General features: G+C 37.3%; 1 protein-coding gene across 1 annotated transcript; it reads left to right on the top strand.

The window, feature by feature from the left end:
• Positions 1 to 11,108: 11,108 nt before the first annotated feature.
• LOC121434299 (60S ribosomal protein L37-like) lies at positions 11,109 to 11,396 on the top strand (the record flags this gene model as incomplete). The annotated part of the gene is made up of 1 exon (XM_041633107.1): positions 11,109 to 11,396. A coding segment is annotated over one exon (288 nt), but the record flags the coding sequence as incomplete, so codon positions are not given.
• Between the last annotated feature and the right edge of the window lie 10,790 nt (positions 11,397 to 22,186).

The following is a 22,186-nucleotide window of genomic DNA, read 5'->3' as shown; positions in this document are numbered from 1 at the left end:
CACCATATTTCCCCTATAATATGTACATTTAATATGCCATATATTCCTGAAGTGTTATGAAATTTGTGATCACGTATATAGGTCATAATCTATAAATAATTAGTAACACTTTGTTTATATTTTCAAGGTCTTAACTTATTTATGAATACTTAGTGTCGAGTGTTTTATGCAAAACATTCAAGGTTATATATGGACTTTTGCCCTGTTTTTCAAATGAGATCCAAAAACTTTTCAAACATTTTCATTGCACTATAACAATACATAAACTATAAAAAGTCCACAAACTTAAAAAATACCAATAATTTATTCTTCTAACTTCAATGCAATAACACTGTAAAAAATCCCTAAGTAGATACTTATTACCTATAAGATTCAATAAAAGTTATGTCTGTGAAGTTGTTCAATAGACTTTGGATAGATCCAGTTTTTACAACCTATAAAATGTATGAGTGCAACATTCAGAAATAGGGATGGACAAAGCATAATTACTACAATTCTTCATCCGTCTCTCTATACATGTATCCTTCAGTAGCCTGACACAACACATCACAGTACATTATGGCAGTGGTTAACCTGTCACAATCCCTTTTGAGTGGTTGTAGCCTAAGACTATCAGAAAACACAGATATTTGTATTATAATTCATATTAGTAACAAAATTACAGTTGGGAAGAAACAATGGAAGTAATTTATGGTCGGGGGTCTACACAACACGCAGAGCTGAGTTAAATAAAGGGTTGCAGCTTTAGGAAAGTTGAGAAGCCCTGTCCAAACCTGTCCAAACCTTGTGTGGGCTTCTTGGCAGGGATCCTCAGCTACAGAAAGTGACACAAAGGCAGCTGAGCTCTGTACACTCTGGACAGATATCTGAGCTTGGGGGAGAGAACAGAAATGGATTCTAAGCTTCTCTTGTTGCTTGCTGCTTATGTGTTAGGGAAATATATAGAAATATATTCATTCATGTAACTTGATGCCTAGCCTTGTGTTCTGTTTCACTGGAACTGGCAAGTCGGCAATCAGTATGTACTGACACTGATTCAAACCCTGCAGTTGTATAAACCACACACTTTCAATGGCAACACCAGGTAGTGTATGCCACATGAATGGGATAAATCTCACAAGACTCCACCCCTAGATGAATGGTTGCGAAGAATGGGAGAATGGGTCTTCTCCAGGATTGAACTCCTTAATCAGTTCTCCAGTCCTAAACCATCAGCCTTAAACACATAGGCATGGACAGTAATAAATGGATGGGAGAGAGTGGGAGGGAGGGAGGAAGGAACGGAGGGAGAGAAGGAGGGAGGGAGAGAACTATAATGCAAAAGTAACAATTAAACAGGTCATGAATTTAAGAGTGAATGGGGGAGCATTTAAAGAAATGAAGGAAAGGGTGAAATAGAAATGACACAAATTCAAAATAGATTTATTTTTAAATTTTCAATTTTATTATTTAATCCAACAAGGTAACTATCGAACAACTGTAGGTTTAATTTTTTTCTTTGTTGGGACCCACCAACCAGCTCCCCACCTCCCAAAAACCTCGAAGCTTATTCTTACCTATGAATGCCCAGTCTTTGCTGCCTTGTTTCTAGCCAATTTTTGTAAATTAACTTAAATGATCTCTTTTTACTATAACTGCATTTTGCCTTTGGCTTTTTAGCCTTTTTTATTCATTCTATATATCTTTCTTTTCTTCTTACTCTGTGGTTGGCTGTGTGTTTTGGTGGCTGGCCCCTGGCGTCCTCCTTTCCTCCTTTTCTCGATTCTTGCTCTTCTCTTTGCTGTAATCTAGATTTTTCTTCTCCTATTTATTCTCTCTGCCTGGCAGCCTAACCTATTTCTCTCCCTTGCCCAGCTATTGACCACTGAGCTCTTTACTAGACAATTCAACTGTTATTAGACAAAGCAAGAGTTTTACAGCAACCTCCACATAGCTAGAAGACAGGCACACCTCATCTGTCCTTTAATTTCAGTGTGAATGCTTGGGGTTAAACTCAGTTCCCCATGTTTATGGGGTAAAACTTTCATAGCCCCTATATGTTTTACTTATTCTAGAGGAATCACAGAGGCTTTTGTACTTTTTGTTTATTCTGCTCTAAAGTGCTCAAATACTTCCATTAGAATGCGTCATGCTTTCAGCCTGATATCACGTCCCCGTGCTTGTATTTCCCTTGAAGCCAGACTTGCCTTCTGAATTGTTCCTGAAGGTGATCTTGCTTCTACTAGAAAAATTTCACAGCAAAGAACATCTTCCCTTGTTGAATTGCACATTCCTTAGCAGCCTGTGGGGATGATGTCAGGATAATATATTAGGCTATTTCATATTATCACCTTGGGAGTTTTGAGATTCTTCTGGTATTTTTCTTACAAATCAGCAGTTAATATGAGAAATTTCACAAACAGCAAGGTTTAGTTCTCTCTTTTTCTCTCTGAAATCAATTCAAAATTAATTTTAGACAATTATTAATCTGGGTATGGAGTCTTTAATGAGTAAATAATGAACTATTTCTAACTGTAGGAAAATCAAAACCAAACTATAGGAAAAACTTTAGGAAAAAAATTAACTACAGGAAAACATGAATACATTGCCGCTCAAAAATCATAGCACACTGAAACTGGACAAAAGCTTTGTAGTCTTTTTGTCTTCAAATTTGTTTCATTTTGAATTCACTTTCACACCCTCATTCTCAATCGTTGTGTAAGGCCTATCCGCTAGTACTTCTATTTCTAAATTTGTTTTTCCTGACCCTAGAGGGGCTCCCAGGTGCCCAAGCTGAGGTCCCCAGTTAGTTCCTTGGGCAGTTGAGGAAAGGGAACCTGAAATGACCCTATCCTAGAGCAATACTGACGAATATCTTGCATATCATCATAGAACCTTCATCTGGTGATGGATGGAGATAGAGACAGAGACCCACACTGGAGCACTGGACTGAGCTCCCAAGGTCCCAATGAGGAGCAGAAGGAGGGAGAACATGAGCAAAGAAGTCGGGACCACGAGGGATGCACCCACCCACTGAGACAGTGGAGCTGATCTACTGAGAGCTCACCAAGACCAGCTGGACTGTGACTGAAAAAGCATGGGATAAAACTGGACTCTCTGAACATGGCGAACAATGAGGGCTGATGAGACGCCAAGGACAATGGCATGGGTGTTTGATCCTACGTAATGTGATGGCTTTGTGGGAGCCTAGCCAGTTTGGATGTTCACCTTCCTAGATATGGACGGAGGTGGGAGGTCCTAGGTCTTAACACAGGGCAGAAAACCCTGACTGCTCTTTGGACTGGAGAGGGAGGGGGAAAGGAGTGGGGGGAGGAAGACAAGGGTGGGAGGAGGGGGAGGGAAATGGGAGGCTGGGAGGAGGTGGAAACTTGTTTTTGTTTATTTTTTTCTCCTTTTCTCAATAAAAAAAGAAAAGAAAGAAAAAAAATAAATTTGGTATTAAAATGTGATCTTTGAAGATTTTAATAAAGTTAAAATGAGTTTGTTACTTTGGGCCCTAATTCAATATGGCTGGTTTGCATATAAGGTTAGAAAAGGGCAGGGGAACTGGGACTGATCAGACAAACATGTAGAGTACCTCAGGAAAAATCAAGCAAGCATCATAAAGATGGAGTCAGGTGTTGGGATTACTCTCTTTCCAAGAAAAATAGACACTTGGGGCTGCAGGAAGCTATAAGAGGTAGAAAGTTTCCTAAACTAAACTCGAGAGTGTACCCAGTAGGTTACTTTAGCTAACCAGTAGGGCACATTTTAAAAGGATAGCCACAAGAATATTATTTAGTGACTACTTCTGTGAACATAGAGAAATCATGATAGAAGGAAGAGGCAAGATTCAGGGGAATTATTTATATCAAATAATATCACACAATTGCCCATCTATACTTTTTTCCTGGGTGTGTACTCTTCTCCTAAAATAGTTTAGGGATACATGGTAATTGCAGGTGGTTCTTTGTGTATGTTTCTCTCTGCCTTGGAGAATCAAGCAGTTATAGGAAGAAAATATTAAAAGAAAATTGTGCCAGTACAGAAAGCATACATCATTTTTGCTTGTAATTATTATGTATGTGAATTCCATATGAAAATTATTTATGTATTAATTACATTTTATTTTATTATCTATTATAATAGTCATCCACAGTATAAAAGAAGATATTCATGGTAATAAGCAAATAATGATTAATCTTAGCCAATGGACTTGATCATTCATGATTTCTTTGTGCCTGAACGACCTTGAAACAAATTCTTTTTATTGGTATTTTTCAGACAGGATTTCTTTGTATTACCTTTACTGCCCTGATACTAGATCCATAGGCGAGGCTGGTCTCACACTCAGAGATCCATCTGCCTCTGCCTCTGCAGTGTCAGGATTAATATCATGTGCCACCACCACCAAGCCTGAAATAATTCCTTAATGGATACTAAAGTATAATCATACATCATATTGTATGACATATAATCATACTGTCATATTGCAACATCCTTGCTACAACAGCAATAATTATATTGACCAAAATGCCATGACCATGAAACCTGGAAGGAAAATCTGAGTTTGATGTGTTTCTGGTTGGTCTTTCATGTCAATTGAAAAAGGAAAAAGAAAAGCAATGCATACTACAATGTCACAATTATTGTGGCTTTTCATGTGATTAAAATATGTACTCTGATCTTCTCCTCAGTAGGTCATAAACACAAATGAACACACACAGACACACACATCATAGAATATGGAACTACATGGGAGTGATATTTTTTAACCTGCTGAAGTGTTATATCCCTGGAAAACATAATAGTGGGCTAAATTGTAGACAATAGGAAGAATCATAATTTCTCGCCAGAAACCAAAATACAGTGAAAGATTTGTAAGAAACTGGATAGTCCTTCCCTGCAAAACAGTAACTTCCAGAAACTTCTGAAGAGAAACTACTTGTTGATTGCATGAACATTTTTAAAGAAATAAATAAGCATATAGAATTTAGTATTTATTTCCCCTTTCCTAATAGAAATATGATACTGCCTCTTATTTGCATAAAAGATGCATAAAAGAAAAAAAGCCTCTTATTTTGCACACTCATTCTGTTACAATCCTATCTCATGTCTATTTCTTGAAGGAGTTGAGTTGTTCATTTTCTTTTCTTTTTTCTTTCCTTTGAACTACTTATCAATTTTATTTCAAGTGTTCATTGACTGATGAATATTTTGTTCCTATATTTTACTATCAGCATTCTGCATGAATTCAAATAACAGGCAAGATATACACAGAATATACCCCGAAACATCTTTGTTTATTATTGCTTTATTTTCGCTATAAGGCTTTCAGAAGTAAGTCTTCTGTTGTTTTTGTCTTAATAAAAACGCTAGTGTTTTCTGGTTTTCCAGGTTTAGGATGAGCAAGAGAACACTTTAAAAGATCATAATATTAAAAAAAAAAACAGGTAAGATTGGTATTGCTACATTACATTATGAGAACAGAGAATTTTGTTTTTGTCTTATCTAGGGCTCTGTACATTTATTTGGTCCTTAGTGTGTTAGGATACAGCCTAGGTCTTGGCAATAAGAATCCCAAAGCAAGTGCTAAAACCCAAATGTTGCACAGGGATGTGCTGGTACTCTCAGCTCCACATATGGCAACCAGTGACATGAGGGAATAGACCTTTGGGACTCTCTGTGGCTGCCAGCTCCACTTGGAGGATTCCTGTGGTCAGAGGGAAGAGCTAGACTTCACTCTCAGAAGCAGCTGTTATCAACACAGAGCAGCCAAACACAATCCTTTCCAGCCAAATCCCTTATCAGGGATTTCCTTTCAATCCAATAATATGTTCTATTCCAAAATTTCAAATGGCATGGCACTTCTCAATGTTGATAGCATGCCATTCCTTTTCTTCGAAGTCAAAAGCTCTCTGGGTTTGCCAAGAAGTCCTTGGAGAAAAGTAAAATTGCTTCATGTGTTTTCATTGCTTTTATATTTGCTCACATTTTGAGGCTCAGTCTTAAGAGTAGGGATGATGACTTATTACAGTGAAATGACCCTCCCCTGGGCTTTCTATAATTGACTATCAACTTCAATCAATAAGAATAAATTATTCATTAGTGCCTTATCCCCACATTTTCTGCTATGATTCTGATGTATCTTTTTAAAATATCAGTTTTAATGTTTGACATGACACATGTTTTTATGGTTAATTTATTTCTTTTTAGAGCTCAGTTCTACAAAGTGTGTCATACACTATCATAGTTAACTGAGAGATGGTACTTTATGAACATATGCTGAGATAAGCATCAGAAAAGTATTTCTAAAAGAATAACATGTTCATTATATTCTGAGAAACCAACTTAAACCATCACGGGCAGATTTGTTGAGTTTCTATAAACTTTACACCTGATTGTGAAGAAAAGTGTAGATCTTTCTAGAACAGGACATGCATGTTTAAAAGTGACTTTTGGGAAAGTTGAAGCAAAAATTGGAGTGAGCAATACATTTCGTGTGCTGTTCTGAATTTCTGAAAGGGATTTTAATCTTCTGTGGGCTTAAAAGAAATGCTTAATGATAGAAACAATAGCTGTGTCTTTAATAGGACACAGTAAAAGTAAATATTGCCTATTTATATGACAGGAAATATTGAAATATAAGATCTCTGCTGGATAAAAAGATAAAATTTAGAATTAATTACACAGGGGAAAACGCAAACTGATCTATATAACATCTCTGTCAATGAACTTAAATGGTTTGGCAGTTTTCTAAAAATATTTACTATTCTTTATTCATTTATTATTGATATATCTGAAAAAAACACAAATTAAAGGAAACACCTAAAGACTAGATGCTTTAATGAAAGAAGGAATGAAATGCTGGCGTTAGAAAAGAGAGTCCTATTTTGAATGTTTTGGATTTCATAAATATTTTATACTTCTTATGGCAATACCATTATTTTCTTTAAGAAAGGGGGCTATTTTGTGGTATTATTGACAAATATACAGCTTTTTTCATAGTTAATAGAGCAATGTATAAACACCTTCAAATGTGATAGCTATGCATAAACAAATTTCCATTTGCATTGATTTGAAAATACAAAAAACTGGGAAGTGCAGAAATATCCATACAAAACCAATTGTATCCATGTAATAAATATACATTATATATTTAAGATTTGCATATTTTTAACTTTTACTAACATACTTTATATATCACATGCTGTGTCTTCCCATGTTTGTGTATGTGGGATACCCACATATGTTGAATTCAGAACAACTTTAGAAAGTCAGTTTTTTCCTCTATGGTTTGTCAGCCTTGATGGCAAGTGTCTTTACCTGATAAGCCATCTTTCCACCATGCAAATATAATTTATTATCATTACATTTTACTAAACTTACAAGCTAAATGTCATAACACTCATAGAATAGATTTCTACTATGCATAAAGATATTTAAAGTTCAATCATGCTCTTCTATCTCTAGTCAATTACATTAAAAGTACAATTAAATTACAGCATGATGCTCCGAGAGACCCTAGAGGGTCATGCATACAAGAAAGGCTTTTGGTAACTTTCTTTAGTTTACTACCTGAATTACTTGGTAAGACTCTATTGCTGAAGACACAACACTCATTTATTTTGAAAGTATAGAAAAATCAAGTTGGTACTGATCTGAAGGCTTCTTCCAGGCCGGCTAGGGATCATAGTACATAGTGTGCTATAATGGATGGCGGGAGAGAAAAGATTTTGACAGTATGACTCAGATGTGAAACATACAAACTACAGTTCCAAACTGCCAAGCAAGATGTCCCCGGTGGTGCAAATAGTGCCATGGCTCTTATGAGATAACACCAGTCTGTGATTGAATCTGAGCCCTTCTCAGCAACAGGGACTTCATGCTTTGTCCTATAAACCCAGTTGTAACCCAGGGCTTAAGCACTAGGGGAAAACTTACCGAAGTTGTTTAGCTAAATTACCATGGTGCTAAGGTGCTTTATAAATAGTTTATGTCATAATTAAACACTACTGCCAACTTTAATCAGTGAAGTTTCTCTTTGCTATGAATGGCAATGAATACAAGCACCCCTAGCTGCCCAAAGTGCTGAGTATAAGTGATGGTTGAATGCTAAGCCATAAACAAGACATTTTATCACTCTCCCTAATGCTCAGAAGAATTGCTAAAGAAGTAAGAAGATGAGGAATGTTAATACTATTAGAAGGGGTATGGAAGGTTTTCTGGGTGTACAACAGCTAATTCAGTTATGATCACCCAACAGCTCTGACACCCAACAAAGAATCTCCAGAAGATTGACCCTATCAACAGTCAGTTGTGGACTAGGGAGGAGTTAACAGGTTCCTTCTCTTTCCCATCGAACTATGCTGAAAAATTTCTGGTAGTACTTCTACCCACTGATGTACTTGTACCATCAAGTTCCAATGTACAGTTTCAAATACGCATTTACAAAAATGATAATTTTTTAACTCAGTGGATTAAGCACAAATGTCAGTATGTAAAAGGCACTTGTGACAAGGGAAGCATGGGGTTAGGGAAGAGCAATAAATCACAGAGAGTAGAAGATACAGTAGTCAGAATACACCTCATTTCTTACGTATACATACAAATTCTGTTCAAGTTATTCTACAAACATCATGATATGGGGTAAGGCTCAGTGGCTAAAAGAAATGCTGCAAAAAGGTTATGGACCTGAGTTCAAGTCCCCAGATCCCATTTAAAGGCTGAGTGTAACAATCAATAATCACCTATCAACTCAGTCTTGGATCTGACAGTGGTGGTAAGGGCTGGCAGAGAGAGCTGGATCCCTGGAGTTTGCTGGCCAGCCAGCCAACCTGCAACAAGTTCAATGAAAGATATTGTCTGGCCCAGGTTTTCGGGAAAATTGCTACAAAAAAGTAGTATCCTCCGTTGTCATTATAGACCTACAGCATCTGTGATTGCTTGGAAAAGGCATGCATAACATCAAGCTAATTAACATTCAAACGTAGATAAAGGAGTTCTTCATTAGGTTCCTTCCCAGCAGAAAAGCTTTTGGCAGTTGATGCCGACTAAAAAAAGTAGGATCAGTTTCTTCGTGGTTGTGACCTACCATAGGTTGATCATGCACCAGCAGATAGATTCATACTCATGATAATTTTATAAAACTACTCTTGTATTCTTTTAGTCATTTAAATAAAAGAACATGCAGTTGGATAGGGTATATTGAAGAGAGAATTTGGAAGAGTTAGAGAGGATTGTGAAGCGTAGACATAATCAGAACACATTGTACGCATTTATGAAATTCTCAAAGAATGGAAATATAGGGCAAACAAATAAAATAACCAGCTAATACTGACCATATACATCAAATGATGGGATAAAAGAAATGCTGATGTCTTTAATGAGTACTTTTTGTGATGTAGAGCAGTATCAAATTGCGAAAGAGAAAATAAAGTAAAATAAATGAATGTTTGAAAGATTAGAGAAGCATTTGAGGAAGATATCTTTATATAATACTTGAAACAAACTCTGCTCTTCTGTTTTATGATGTGTTGTTTCAAGTATTATATTACTGAGAAGTTTATTGCAGTGTTAAATAATTATTATTGTCTATGCATTTTGCAATTCTTTCATCAATCCAGAATTTTTTGGTTGAACACAGTGTTCTAATACTAGAATATAAAGTGGAAAAAAAAACAAAAATAAAAACAAGACTTTTTCTGAATCCAGGGCAGCATTGCAGCACCAAATCATTAGTTACAGCCCAAAAGTCATCTCTCGTCGAACAACAGATATAAGAATGACTACTTCTACTGTAAAAATTTGTACCAAATAACATCCCAGATAGGACATGGGAATATATAAGCGTAAGGCAGCACACACTGACAACTGAATTTCTGAACAGAAACAAGTGATGCTGCTGTTACTTTCATTTTCTTGAAAATATAAGGAAGAAACTGAACAACCACATTTCTTTCAAACTTTCGAGACTACATGGAAGCATACTATCCAAATCAATACCCAACTTTGTTACGTGTCTTTTACAATCAGAGTTATGCCAAAAATATTTCTTAAAACAATTTGGACCGTTTAGTTTCTCAGTATGTAATACTCTAGGTACTGAGTATTCACCCAAATCCTACATTCCTGTTTGCCTACTGGGAATAATATCAACTTTTATGTGGCAGTTTATCACATTTGATTTGGATAGAACAATGAAGAACATTTCTCAGAGAAACAGAACATGTCAGTAGGCACAGCTGTCTTCTCTCGGCTGAAACAAGTGTTCCTGGCATATGTATGTATTCTTCAGAACCCTGTAATGTGTTACATAAGATTTTTCTTCTTAACCTAAATGGAAAACAGACATTTCTCTGAAGTCCTTTAATTACTAGGAAGAGTGACTGGTCTTCTGAGACATGAAATGGAATGGTTCAGCTGTCAAGTATTTATTGACAAAGTTCACGCAGAGTGGTGAACAACAAGATTTTACTTCATCAGCCGCCCCTGTCTGGGGTCTACATGTGCTCTGAGAATGCAATGTGGTTTTCCTCCCTAAGAATCAAAGCTGTCCTCATTTTCCCTCAATATTTAAATACATCTTCAAGCAAACTCAAAAGTTTAAGAGACTTTTATTTGTGCGTACATAGAATTTCACTTTGAATAATGATACACACCTAGTCCATTTTTCTCCAGAGATAGGTACAATGTATAAGATAGAAACAAAACAGAAAATAAGCAAGCAGCACCAAACAAATCCAAAGGGAGAGAAATTACAGCAATTACAAAGATAGGTTGTCTTTGGTGTCTTAAAATATAGTCTTCAGATTTCAGTGTGCTTTGGATTTTAGATTGTAAGCATATTATAAAAATGAGATCTCTTATAGGAAGCCCACTTTATGCTTCATCCACGTCTTTTCCATAGCTTAAAAGTTTACACACTACTTTAATGAACCTGAACTTTGTGATCTGACACATAGAGTCAGTTACAGAATTCTCCACATGTCTTCATGTTGAAGCTCAGATTCAGATTTTCAACATTTATAATTTAGATTTCAGATTTGGGAGTTACCCCAGTAATATAAGATGTCCAAAGAGCTCTTCCGGTCTCTTTGGCCTCGGCGGCAGAAGCAAGATGACGGACGAAAGGAACGTCATCCTTCGGAAAGCGTCGCAACAAGACGCACACGTTGTGCCGCCGCTGTGGCTCTAAGGCCTACCACCTTCAGAAGTCTACCTGTGGCAAATGCGGCTACCCTGCCAAGCGCAAGAGAAAGTATAACTGGAGTGCCAAGGCTAAGAGACGAAACACTACCGGGACTGGGCGGATGAGGCATCTAAAAATTGTCTACCGAAGATTCAGGCATGGATTCTGTGAAGGGACAACCCCTAAACCCAAGAGGGCAGTTGTTGCAGCATCCAGTTCATCTTGAGGATTTCAATATGTCATAAAATAAATGTTCTGGTTTCCAAAATTAAAAAAAAAAAAAAAGATGTCCAAAGAATAGTCATGTTTGTAAAACTGTATTTGATAAAGGTCTCTATTTCAAAACTGTTCACAATTATAAATATAACTTGCTGCATCTATTATGAAAATCAACATGAAAAATCTTTTAAATATTAAGGATAAGTCTCCCATCTGACACAGCTATACTGCAAACTGAAACAACTTGGTAATATACTCCACAGATACTTGCTCAGAAATGTTCATTGACACCTTGTTCATGGTAGGCAGGAAGTTCAAAAACCCAAATGTCTTTCAGTTTCATAGGTGGATAGTTAAATTTTGAATAGATACAATGGCACACTCTTCATTTACAAAAAATAAAAAATAAAACCATAAATTTTGCTAGCAAATAGGTAGAATTAGGAAGGCTTGATGAGGTAATGTGGATTCAGAAATATGAACACTGCATGTTCTTTCTCATCCAGAGCTCCTAACTCAAAATCATGAGATGTGAATGTGTAACATGAAGTAAACACAGAAATCAGGAAAGAATCAGGGGTTTAGTGAGAGCAGGTGGGACATTAGCTAGAAAAAATCCTGAAATAGAGAGGTAGTTGATCCCCAGACCCCACCCCTTTCTGAGAAGATTTGCCAGTGGATAGTGGGTGAAGGAAAGCAAACATACATTTTGAGGATGGTTGTGGCCAGTAAGGCATTTCTCATGTTCCAGTGAATAGTCCCACAGTCATGCATGTAACAACAGCTGTAACCTAATTTAGCTATCAAAAATAGATAGATAGATAGATAGATAGATAGATAGATAGATAGATAGATAGATGATAGATAGATAGATGATAGATAGATAGATGATAGATAGATAGATAGATAGATGATAGATAGATGATAGATAGATAGATAGATAGATAGATAGATAGATAGATAGATAGAGCGAGCTAGGGAGAACAAAAACAATTGGGAAGGGCATGATGTCAGTTATAGACTATACAAGCATTTTGAGGGAAATAGACAGTAGATATGATCATAATTAATTATAATATATATGTATATGTTTTTTCAAAATAAAAAAAAATCATAAAGTAATGGAATGAGGTTTAGATTCAACCCGGTTACAGAAAATGATAATATAAATATCAAAATGTCAATGAATAGTGTCATTATTGAAAAAAATTAAATATTTCAACAATATGTTTAATAGCAAATAATCTTGATTATTCCAAAACTAAACTGGAAAATTAATTACAAATCCAAGATCCTAGAAAGTGTATTTCTAAGATAAAAACATGCAGAGTTAACATACACACACACACACACACACATATGGTTACACTTCATATCTATGGGAGGAAAAACAGGAACGTTGTAGCATTCAGAGTGACACATAACAGAACTAATCAAGTGGAGGTCCCAGCCCCCTGTCTTTTACCTATGTAAGCTCTGCTGGATTCAGTTCCCAGCTCCCAGCACACACAATGGACCTCACATCTCGCTTCTTGAGTGGATAAATAGCATCTTCCAGACTCTGCCTTCTTTCTACCTGCATTCTGTTTAATTTTCCCACCTACCTATAGTCTACCCTATTATAGGCCAAAGCAACTTCTTTATTAACCAATGGTAACAAAATATATACACAGCATACTGAAAAGAAATCCCACATCAAACCTTTTTTTCTGGATAATGTATTATATAGTTGCGTTTTAGTATACATTGGGATTTGGTTATAAGGAATCCATGAACATACAAAACTCCATGGATGCTGATAACCATTTTTAGAGTAGTAATCATATATGTACATATGTATGTATGTGTTTTTTTTTCATTCTTTAGACCATCTTTAGGTTACTTATAATGCCTAAGTGATTCATAAGAACTTATATTATGGTGTAGGGAACAACTGATTAAGGCAAAAATAATCTGTTCATTATAAACGGAAAAAAAAAGTACAGCAGCAGCAATGAGAATTTTTCCCAATATTTTCTCAACCCAAATTTGGCTGGATTGATCTCCGAATATAACTTATGAATATAGAAGCTAGGTTGTATAAGAAAATTGTGAATTTAGAAGTAAATTTACATTTAAAGCAGGTTTGGAAAACAGTTTTTATTTTATGCCTTTCTAAACTGTCAGTTTGTTCTTGATTATTTCTTAGCTGATATATTCTGGTGATTTTAAGTTTTTAGTCAATAATGACTCTAACATTTATGTTTCTTGAGTGGAAAACAAGAGATACTAGTTTTTTGTCTTGATTTAATACATGGTAGGGAAAAGATAAGAGAGAAGGTATTTCAAGGAAAATGTGTTTTATGCCCATGAGACCATAAGGGCCATAATCACATGCCCACAATTGCACTTAAAGTTCCTAAAATGTATTCAACCATAATAGTATAATGTGTATTGGAAAATATACTTTACATTTTTAACGAAATCTTAATCTTTTAAAGAATGCAACCGGAAGAAAAATAAAAGAAACTTGAATCTATTCCTAAGTATAACTAAGACTATTTTAAAGTATAAGTAATGAGCCTTTCTCTATTCTTGGTCCAAGCAGTTAAATAAGAGGATATCTTATACAATCTAACTATTCACTTGCAATTTACATCAACTTAAGGACATTAAATCAAAACAAGAATTAGTTCCATAAACTGCTGATAATACAAAAATGGCTCAATCATTCATTCAGGTTCTGGAAGCTTATGTTTACGGTCTGAGATTCTCTTGGTGAACATTAAAGAAAATATCTTTGAGATGTATGAAGCCAAGGTCAACAAGATGACAGTTTGATTATGTTTGAAAGGGGAATAATTGAAACAGGAGAGATTCCATGGTTTGTGGACAGCTTTTTCTCTTTCATAATTACGGGGTATACACACACACACACACACACACACACACACACATACACACACACATGCACATATATACGAGCACTCACCCCCATACACAAAGCAAACAGGCTCTACTCTTAATACATTTAAGCAGAGAAAATGAGAGGTTGGAAAAATAGGGTGAATAGCTTAGATATTTTCTCCTTCTAAATCTGGGCTAGTTTCTTGCAACAGTAAAGACAGCATACACTTGGCTGTCTATAAACTTATCAGCAACTGTTCCCTAGGGGTGCTTTGTTTGGCTCTGCATTTTCTCTCTCTGATGGTCCTGGCTTTAGAATGTGTTCCAGATTGAATTTATTTTGAATATTCTCCCTGATGTATTAATTTGAGATGAAAGTTAACTATAATTAGCTGCTGGATATAAGAAATTAACTTTTAAATTTGACTTCTAAAAAGCGTATTGATACTAAATATATAAGCTCCAATATTATGTTCTATCCCAAAGACACCTTGCATCCTATCATCTCAAATTGGGTAAGGAAGAAACTGTTCAATCTTTTTCTTGAATAGATGTTTGATGGCTCACTACTGTAATCATTACAATTCTCACACTCAGGAGGCTGAGGAAGAAACGTAACTTGAAGTCAGTCCATGCACTGAAACATCCAGACATTGCAGCTTTGCTCAGTCTCAAAAAGTAAACAAACAAACAAACAAGCAAACAGAAAGTTTACAAAAACAAACAACAGAAAGTCTTTCTTTTTCCAAAAGCATGTTGTGATTCCTCACACAGACATAACTTGTTTAACAGGACCTCACACCAAGGCTCATGTTCTGTAAGCAAGGATGCCCAGAGAGAAATATGTGTGCTGAAAGAATAAAAAAAAAAAAGTGCCAGCATGCCACCTGTTTCCCAGGGAGAAATGCACGTACATGCTGTAAATGGAGTCAAGCTAGTTGCTGAAACTGAGCATCAGGCATAGGATATTTTCAATTCATCTGCTTTGCAGTTTTGTTCAAGAAAATCTTTCTAAAAGGAATTCAAAGGAAAACTATTCATTCTGCACAATCCTTTAACACTTAGCTTTCTTATTTAGGGGGTGGAGTGGGGTGGGTGGGTACCACTACTCGTACTTTAAGGAACGGTGAGGTTAGTAGCAACATTATCTTGGTAAAAACCCTATATCATTCTCAGTGCTATTTTTCCCCCCACTGTTAAGTGGTTATATCAAGACAGAAATGTGATCAAAATCAGAACTTATATTTGGCATTAAATTGTATGTGTTTACATGCATGAGTACATACATTTATATATGTATGTCCATGTGTCTGAGATTGTGTGCATGTGTATGTGAGAGCAGACATGCCTGGGTGGAAAGCACAACAAACCTAGGAGAAGTTTTAATTTTTCCATTTGTAAAATGCATCTTGAAATATCTCTGAGAAGGCATTGTTTCCACACAGAGTATATCCAAGTTCAAAAGCTTCCTTTCTTCACACATGTCGACAACATAGGACATTTTCTATCTTTTCTTGAGATTAGGCTTCTCTAAGACCTGGAATTTACCAGCAAAGCAGAATTGGCTGGCCAGCAAGCCCTCAGAAATCTGTCCATCCCTACTTCCTCATCACTGAGATCATGAGCCTCAGCACCACACCCATGTGTTCTCAATGTGTCTTCTTTTGATGGAATTTATATTTACGGACTCAGCTAATCTCCTCACCTCTGAAAGAAACCAAGCTTTTGAACTTGGATATACTCTGTGTGGAAACAATGCCTTCTCAGAGATATTTCAAGATGCATTTTACAAATGGAAAAATTAAAACCTCTCCTAGGTTTGTTGTGCTTTCCAACCACAGGACCCAGTGGACTTTAAACTCATTGGCATGCACATAAAACCTTCTCTTAAGAATGCAAATTTATGCATGCCCATGTGAGCATATGCACATCTTGAAATCGGTCTTGTTCTTCTGATTGCTCCTTTATTAACCAAAGGGAAAAAATTAACATGCTCAGATTCTTGTAAGGGAACCTCTGTAAACATTGTTTCCATTCAGCTGTGAAAAGCCAACTTTGCTTTATTACCACATTCAGCCGGTCTTCAACTGACCCGACAAATATACTTCCTTTTTTCATCTTGGCTCCTTCAAAACAACATTTCTTCAGTAGATGGCACACCAGAGGGGACTTGGCAACACCTGTCTTTATTTAACAAACTGATACCTCGCAGTTATCTTGTCTTCGGCATAAATGTATTTGAAGGAGGTTAATAGTGCCCAGTAGCACTGTTATAATTAAGATCTTGCCAATGTTTTAAAACAAATTGTAGGTTTCTACACACAATCAGAAAATGGTTTGTGAATAGTTTGAACAGTAGCACTTGAGAAAAAATTTTAAAGGTACCATCACTAAATGTGCATATAGAGCACACACACACACGATCCAAGTTTGGCTATAAGACTAATTGCCTGGCATGATGCTGGTTATCTTTTTTTTAATAAAAATTTTTTTATTAAAAATTTCTGCCTCCTCCCCGCCTCCCTTTCCCCACCCCCCCACTCCCCACATCCCGCTCCCCTCCTCCTCCTTCTCCAGTCCAAAGAGCAGTCAGGGTTCCCTGCCCTGTGGGCAGTTCAAGGTCCTCCCCCCTCCATCCAGGTCTAGGAAGGTGAGCATCCAAACCAGCTAGGCTCCCACAAAAAAAAAAAAAATGTATATATAAAATAAACAAATTCCTGGATAAATGTTAGGAGCCAATTTCCTCCTAAAATCATTGCAGGAACCATCACCCTGGGGAGTCTGCAGAGAACCCCACACCCTTAATTGTGTTAGGAATAGTTCTATTGACAGAGCCTACCCCACACCCAAATTGGCTGTTAATGAGAGCTATCTGTTAGCGGAACCCACCCCACATTCCAAACTATCTAGGGTTCTAGGTGTGTCAACTCAGTGACTTCTTGGCCTACAGTGACCTGACCGAAGACAACCTCCTGCCTACGTGACCAACTCGGACCATGTGACCAACGTGAAACACGCGGCAAGAGCCCAGGCCCCTGTGCCCACCCCCCAACTCTTTACCCTATAAAAGTTGTACCCCGTCTCTAATAAACTGAGGCTTTGACAAGAATTCTCGCTTAGCCTCCTCCCGCTTTCCTAGCCCATTATCTTCCAGGTGGTGCCTCTCCGTGACACTGGAATAACTGATTGCAGGGTGGGTTACAACCCCTAGACTGAGTAGCCCACCCAAAGGCAATCAACAGATAAATACTTGTATTGAGTCAAGATATCAGAGATACCAGTCTCAGAGTGGAGAGGGTATGGTGATTTTAGTGTAATTGACGTGAGTTTCTCTCCATTTAAGTTGATGTTGGACTATCTTTTTTTGACTAAGAATCTTCAAAATGATGAGTTGCTTTAGATTTCTTCTTCTCGATCCATTGCTGAGGATAGGAGAACGAGCCGAATCTTGTGTTACCACTAGATAGAACAGTGCTATCTTTTCCTTTTGTACTCACAGCATCAAGTTCATAAGCACTGAGATGAGCATGGGCCACATTTTGTTCTTTTGGATACCTGTTTTGTTTGTTGTGTTGCTTTTGTAAAATTTTGTCTATCTTTATTTTATGCATATGAGTATTGTTCTGCATGTATGTTAATGCACCACTTGTGGTGTGCATTTAGCCCACAGAAGCCAGGGGGAAAAAAAAAAAAAACAAAGCAGAACCTTTGGAACAGTCGTTATAATACTTATGAGCTGCTATGTGGGTGTTTGGAATAGAACTTAGGGACTATGCAAGAGCAGTGAGTGGCGAGCGAATGCTCTTAACTATTGAATTCTCTTTCAGCCTGCCAGGTAATGGGTTTAACTGTGAAATTATGTTCATCCTCACCAATTTCCAAATCCCCCTTTTTAATGCTGATCTAACAAAGGAATAATAAGTCCAAAAAGAGACAATGAAAACACTCTTTTGCAAATGGCTCTCCCAAATCCTCTCTGTGTAATTGTCTTCTGTAATAAATCCTGTTTCTGCATTGTCTCTAATGAGTCTCATTCCGTTTAGAACAGTAACTGATGCATAAATTCAGGGCTTCTCCTTGATATCGCTCCTTAAATATTTATTCTCTCTTTTCTATAGCAAATGGATGTTTTTTTATAAAAAGTGTGTGACAATGGTTTTAATTCTAATTGTGATGATCTGCATTTGAAATGTTTTCAACCATTTTATAGAAAACAAAGTGAAAATTGTAGATAGGGAACATTAGAGGAGGGATACACAATTCTGTAAGACAATCATGTTTTGTTTAGGGCTGTGCAACTTTAGTCTTATCTTCCATTTAACATTATTTCATATATCTTTATTTTCTTTTTACTTTTACAATTCATTTTCCTACCAAGGTTTTCCATAAAATAAGCATACACCAGCTCTATTGCTCCAGGTACTTCACAAACTGCTGCAGTTTTTAGAGTAGACCAATTTCTGCTGGTGAATTATCCACGTAAATTGTTTCACTGCCCCATCACTTTCATTCTCAATTGCTTCCTTCTTCAGTTAATCTCTATTATTTCCTGAAATTTATTTATGATGAATGTATACACAGAAACATTATGACTGTATGTGGTAGAAATCCACTGCGTGATAGATGGTTAAGCTTCCATGAACCACACTTCTTTAGAACAATTGCTTGCTCATGTGGCTTCTCAAAGTCCATAGTCAGATGTATCACGGAGATTGTGTAGTTGAAGTTACATGTACTCAGTTAATTTACTATGTGTCTTTTCTCTAACATTTTCTGACAGGACTATGAATGCACATTTGAAATAGCAGAAATGATCCTTTCTTTTTTTATATATTTAATTTACAGAAATCAGCTTCACATCATAATTTTATTTGAAGTAACCACATATTAAGGCTATTCTGGAGCAATAGTGGATTAATTATATATATATGTATATTAGTCATCTGATTTTCCTAGAAACACTACCAAAACTACTTTTATATTGAACAGAGAGCACTGGGGACTCATCCTGATAACAGATGAAAAATGGAGACAACTTAACCAAGCTATGTAAATAGAACACATGAAATCATCAGTGCTTTAAAGTTCATTCTATGACAAGAAAGACTTAAGAGAAAAATGAAGAGTTAGCGTAGTTGTTAGCTGTCAATATTTCCACAATCCTGAAATATCAAAAAGCAACAACAACAAATACAAAGCAAGAAACAAAAAGCAAAGAACAGCAAAACAAACAAAAAACCCACCACCACCATCACCACCACCATCACCACCATCACCACCATCACCATCACCACCACCACCATCACCATCACCACCATCACCACCACCACCATCACCACCACCACCACCACCACCATCACCACCACCATCACCACCACCACCATCACCACCACCATCACCACCACCATCACCACCACCATCACCACCACCACCATCACCACCACCATCACCACCACCATCACCACCACCACCATCACCACCACCATCACCACCACCATCATCACCACCACCATCACCACCACCATCACCACCACCACCATCACCACCACCATCACCACCACCACCACCATCACCATCACCACCACCATCACCACCACCATCACCACCACCATCACCACCACCATCACCACCACCATCACCACCACCATCACCACCACCACCATCACCACCACCATCACCACCACCACCACCATCACCATCACCACCACCATCACCACCACCATCACCACCACCATCACCACCACCACCACCTCTGCCACCACCACCACCATCACCACCACCACCATCACCACCACCACCATCACCACCACCACCATCACCACCACCACCATCACCACCACCATCACCACCACCACCACCACCACCACCATCACCACCACCATCACCTCTGCCACCACCATCACCACCACCACCACCACCACCATCACCACCACCATCACCACCACCATCACCACCATCACCACCACCATCACTACCACCACCACCACCACCACCATCACCACCACCATCACCACCACCATCACCACCACCATCACCACCACCATCACCACCACCACCACCTCTGCCACCACCATGACTGAAAACACACTACTTTATCAAATAGCTCATTGCAAAATTTCAGAGGAACTGGTCTAGAAATAAAAGCATCTATGCTGATGAAAAGATAACAATGCTTCCTAACTAAAAATCTTCTCATCTATTGTGTTTAATGCTTTGATTCTGCTGTTAATTGCTCATATTGTTTTGACAAAATGACCCATGTTGCTTAGTAGATACCTCCTATATAGAGCACATCTTCAAATAATAAGGTATGTGTGGTATTTTCTATAAACTTATCACCATACCTTGACAGATACTAATTAAAAGAGTTTAGAAAATAGATGCTAAGAAAAGGTAGCTTATAGTCGATTTGGATTAGTGTTTAATACTAACAAGGTAATGGGCTCAGAAGTTTGACATTATTCAGTTAGTAAAGAATATATGCTTCATGTCTTTCACTGTTAACCTTGTGAAATCAAGGGTTGTTTTCTCAGAAAATGTACAATTCACTTTGCCTTAGGGGACTGGCATTTTAGGAGAGAGTCTCTTGAATTCTCCAAGTTTAAAAGATGACAAAGAAATCAAAGAATTTGGAAGAAATGAAGCAGACCGAAATATATGGGCAGCTATCAGTCTGAGGTTTAGAACCTTAAATCTGTGAGGAGGTCACCAGCCAATGGACAGGATCATTGAATACATAGTAATCCAACTTAAATTGTTTTCTATCTTAAAATTTTGGTTTTTAATTCCTGGAAGGAACAAGGGTAAGTTTACATTGGGACATGAAGAAGAGGACAGAAAATTATGAAAGGAGCAAGAAAAAGAAGAGAGGAAGGAAGGAAGAAAGGAGGGAATGAAAGAAGGAAGAAAGGAAAAAAGAAAATAAAATCAGTGAAAAACTAAATAAAAGAAAAAATAAAGTAGGTGAGAAAAGAAACAATTTTATGTTTAACTTTAGTCATTTTTAGTATGAGACTTGTACAGGGGGATAGGAAATCCCTACCACGTGGGAACTTCAGTAGTAAAGTTGAGGGACCTATATTTTGTATATTTCATACACTCTGGAATGACTGATTGGGCCAAGAATAGATGCATACTTATCATCAGAGAGGCTTGTGATGTCAGCAAAGGATGATAGAGGAAAACTTGGCAGGAAAAGACAAATAAACTCTAAAGGACATGAGAAATAGGCAAGTGATGTGATTAATTACATTTGCGTGACAGAAAACATCAGGACGCCCAATGGAAGCATGTGAACATCCCCACATCAGCAGGCACCATCTAGTTTCCACACAGAGAAAAGGGTAGAGAGTAGTGTCCCTTCATCTATCATCAGAGCTATAAGATTACACAGGGCAAATTCCCCACCCTCTGCTGTCATCTGATACCATAAGCATGAGAGAAGAGCAAACGTCTACTTCAACAGCCCACAGGGCGCCATATAAGATGCAGTGTCCTCACAGCTCTCTAAATTCTCCTGCTGAGCATCTCTTTTAAACCCCAGCACTTTGTTCTTCACTTCTGTCTGGGAATTGCTGAGGAGGGTTAAAGAAAACTCACGTTAGCTAGCTAAGTCGATTTGCTGAGAGGCCTTCTTTTCCCACTCAGCACATCTCTGTAATCCTTTTGTTTACCCATGCTTGACTTGCTATACAGTCTCCCAGATGAGCCATTCCAAAACATATTCAATTTGCTTACATGCTGAATTCACCCCTGACTCCCCTGTTCTATCTGAAGATGTAGTCAGATGTTGGTCATGATTAAAACTGGCAGGCTTAAACTTCCTAGCTCTGCAGACTTTACTTGAGGGAATCTAAGTTATACCCTGAAAGAGGTAAGCATACAAGTAGTAAGTTCAAAGACATTTGTTAA

This window comes from Microtus oregoni, unplaced genomic scaffold (genome assembly GCF_018167655.1).
Source record: "Microtus oregoni isolate MIOR12 unplaced genomic scaffold, Mior012 000043F_ref0000047, whole genome shotgun sequence".
NCBI classification, from domain to species: Eukaryota; Metazoa; Chordata; class Mammalia; order Rodentia; family Cricetidae; genus Microtus; species Microtus oregoni.
This window is presented reverse-complemented; position numbering and strand designations above follow the sequence as displayed.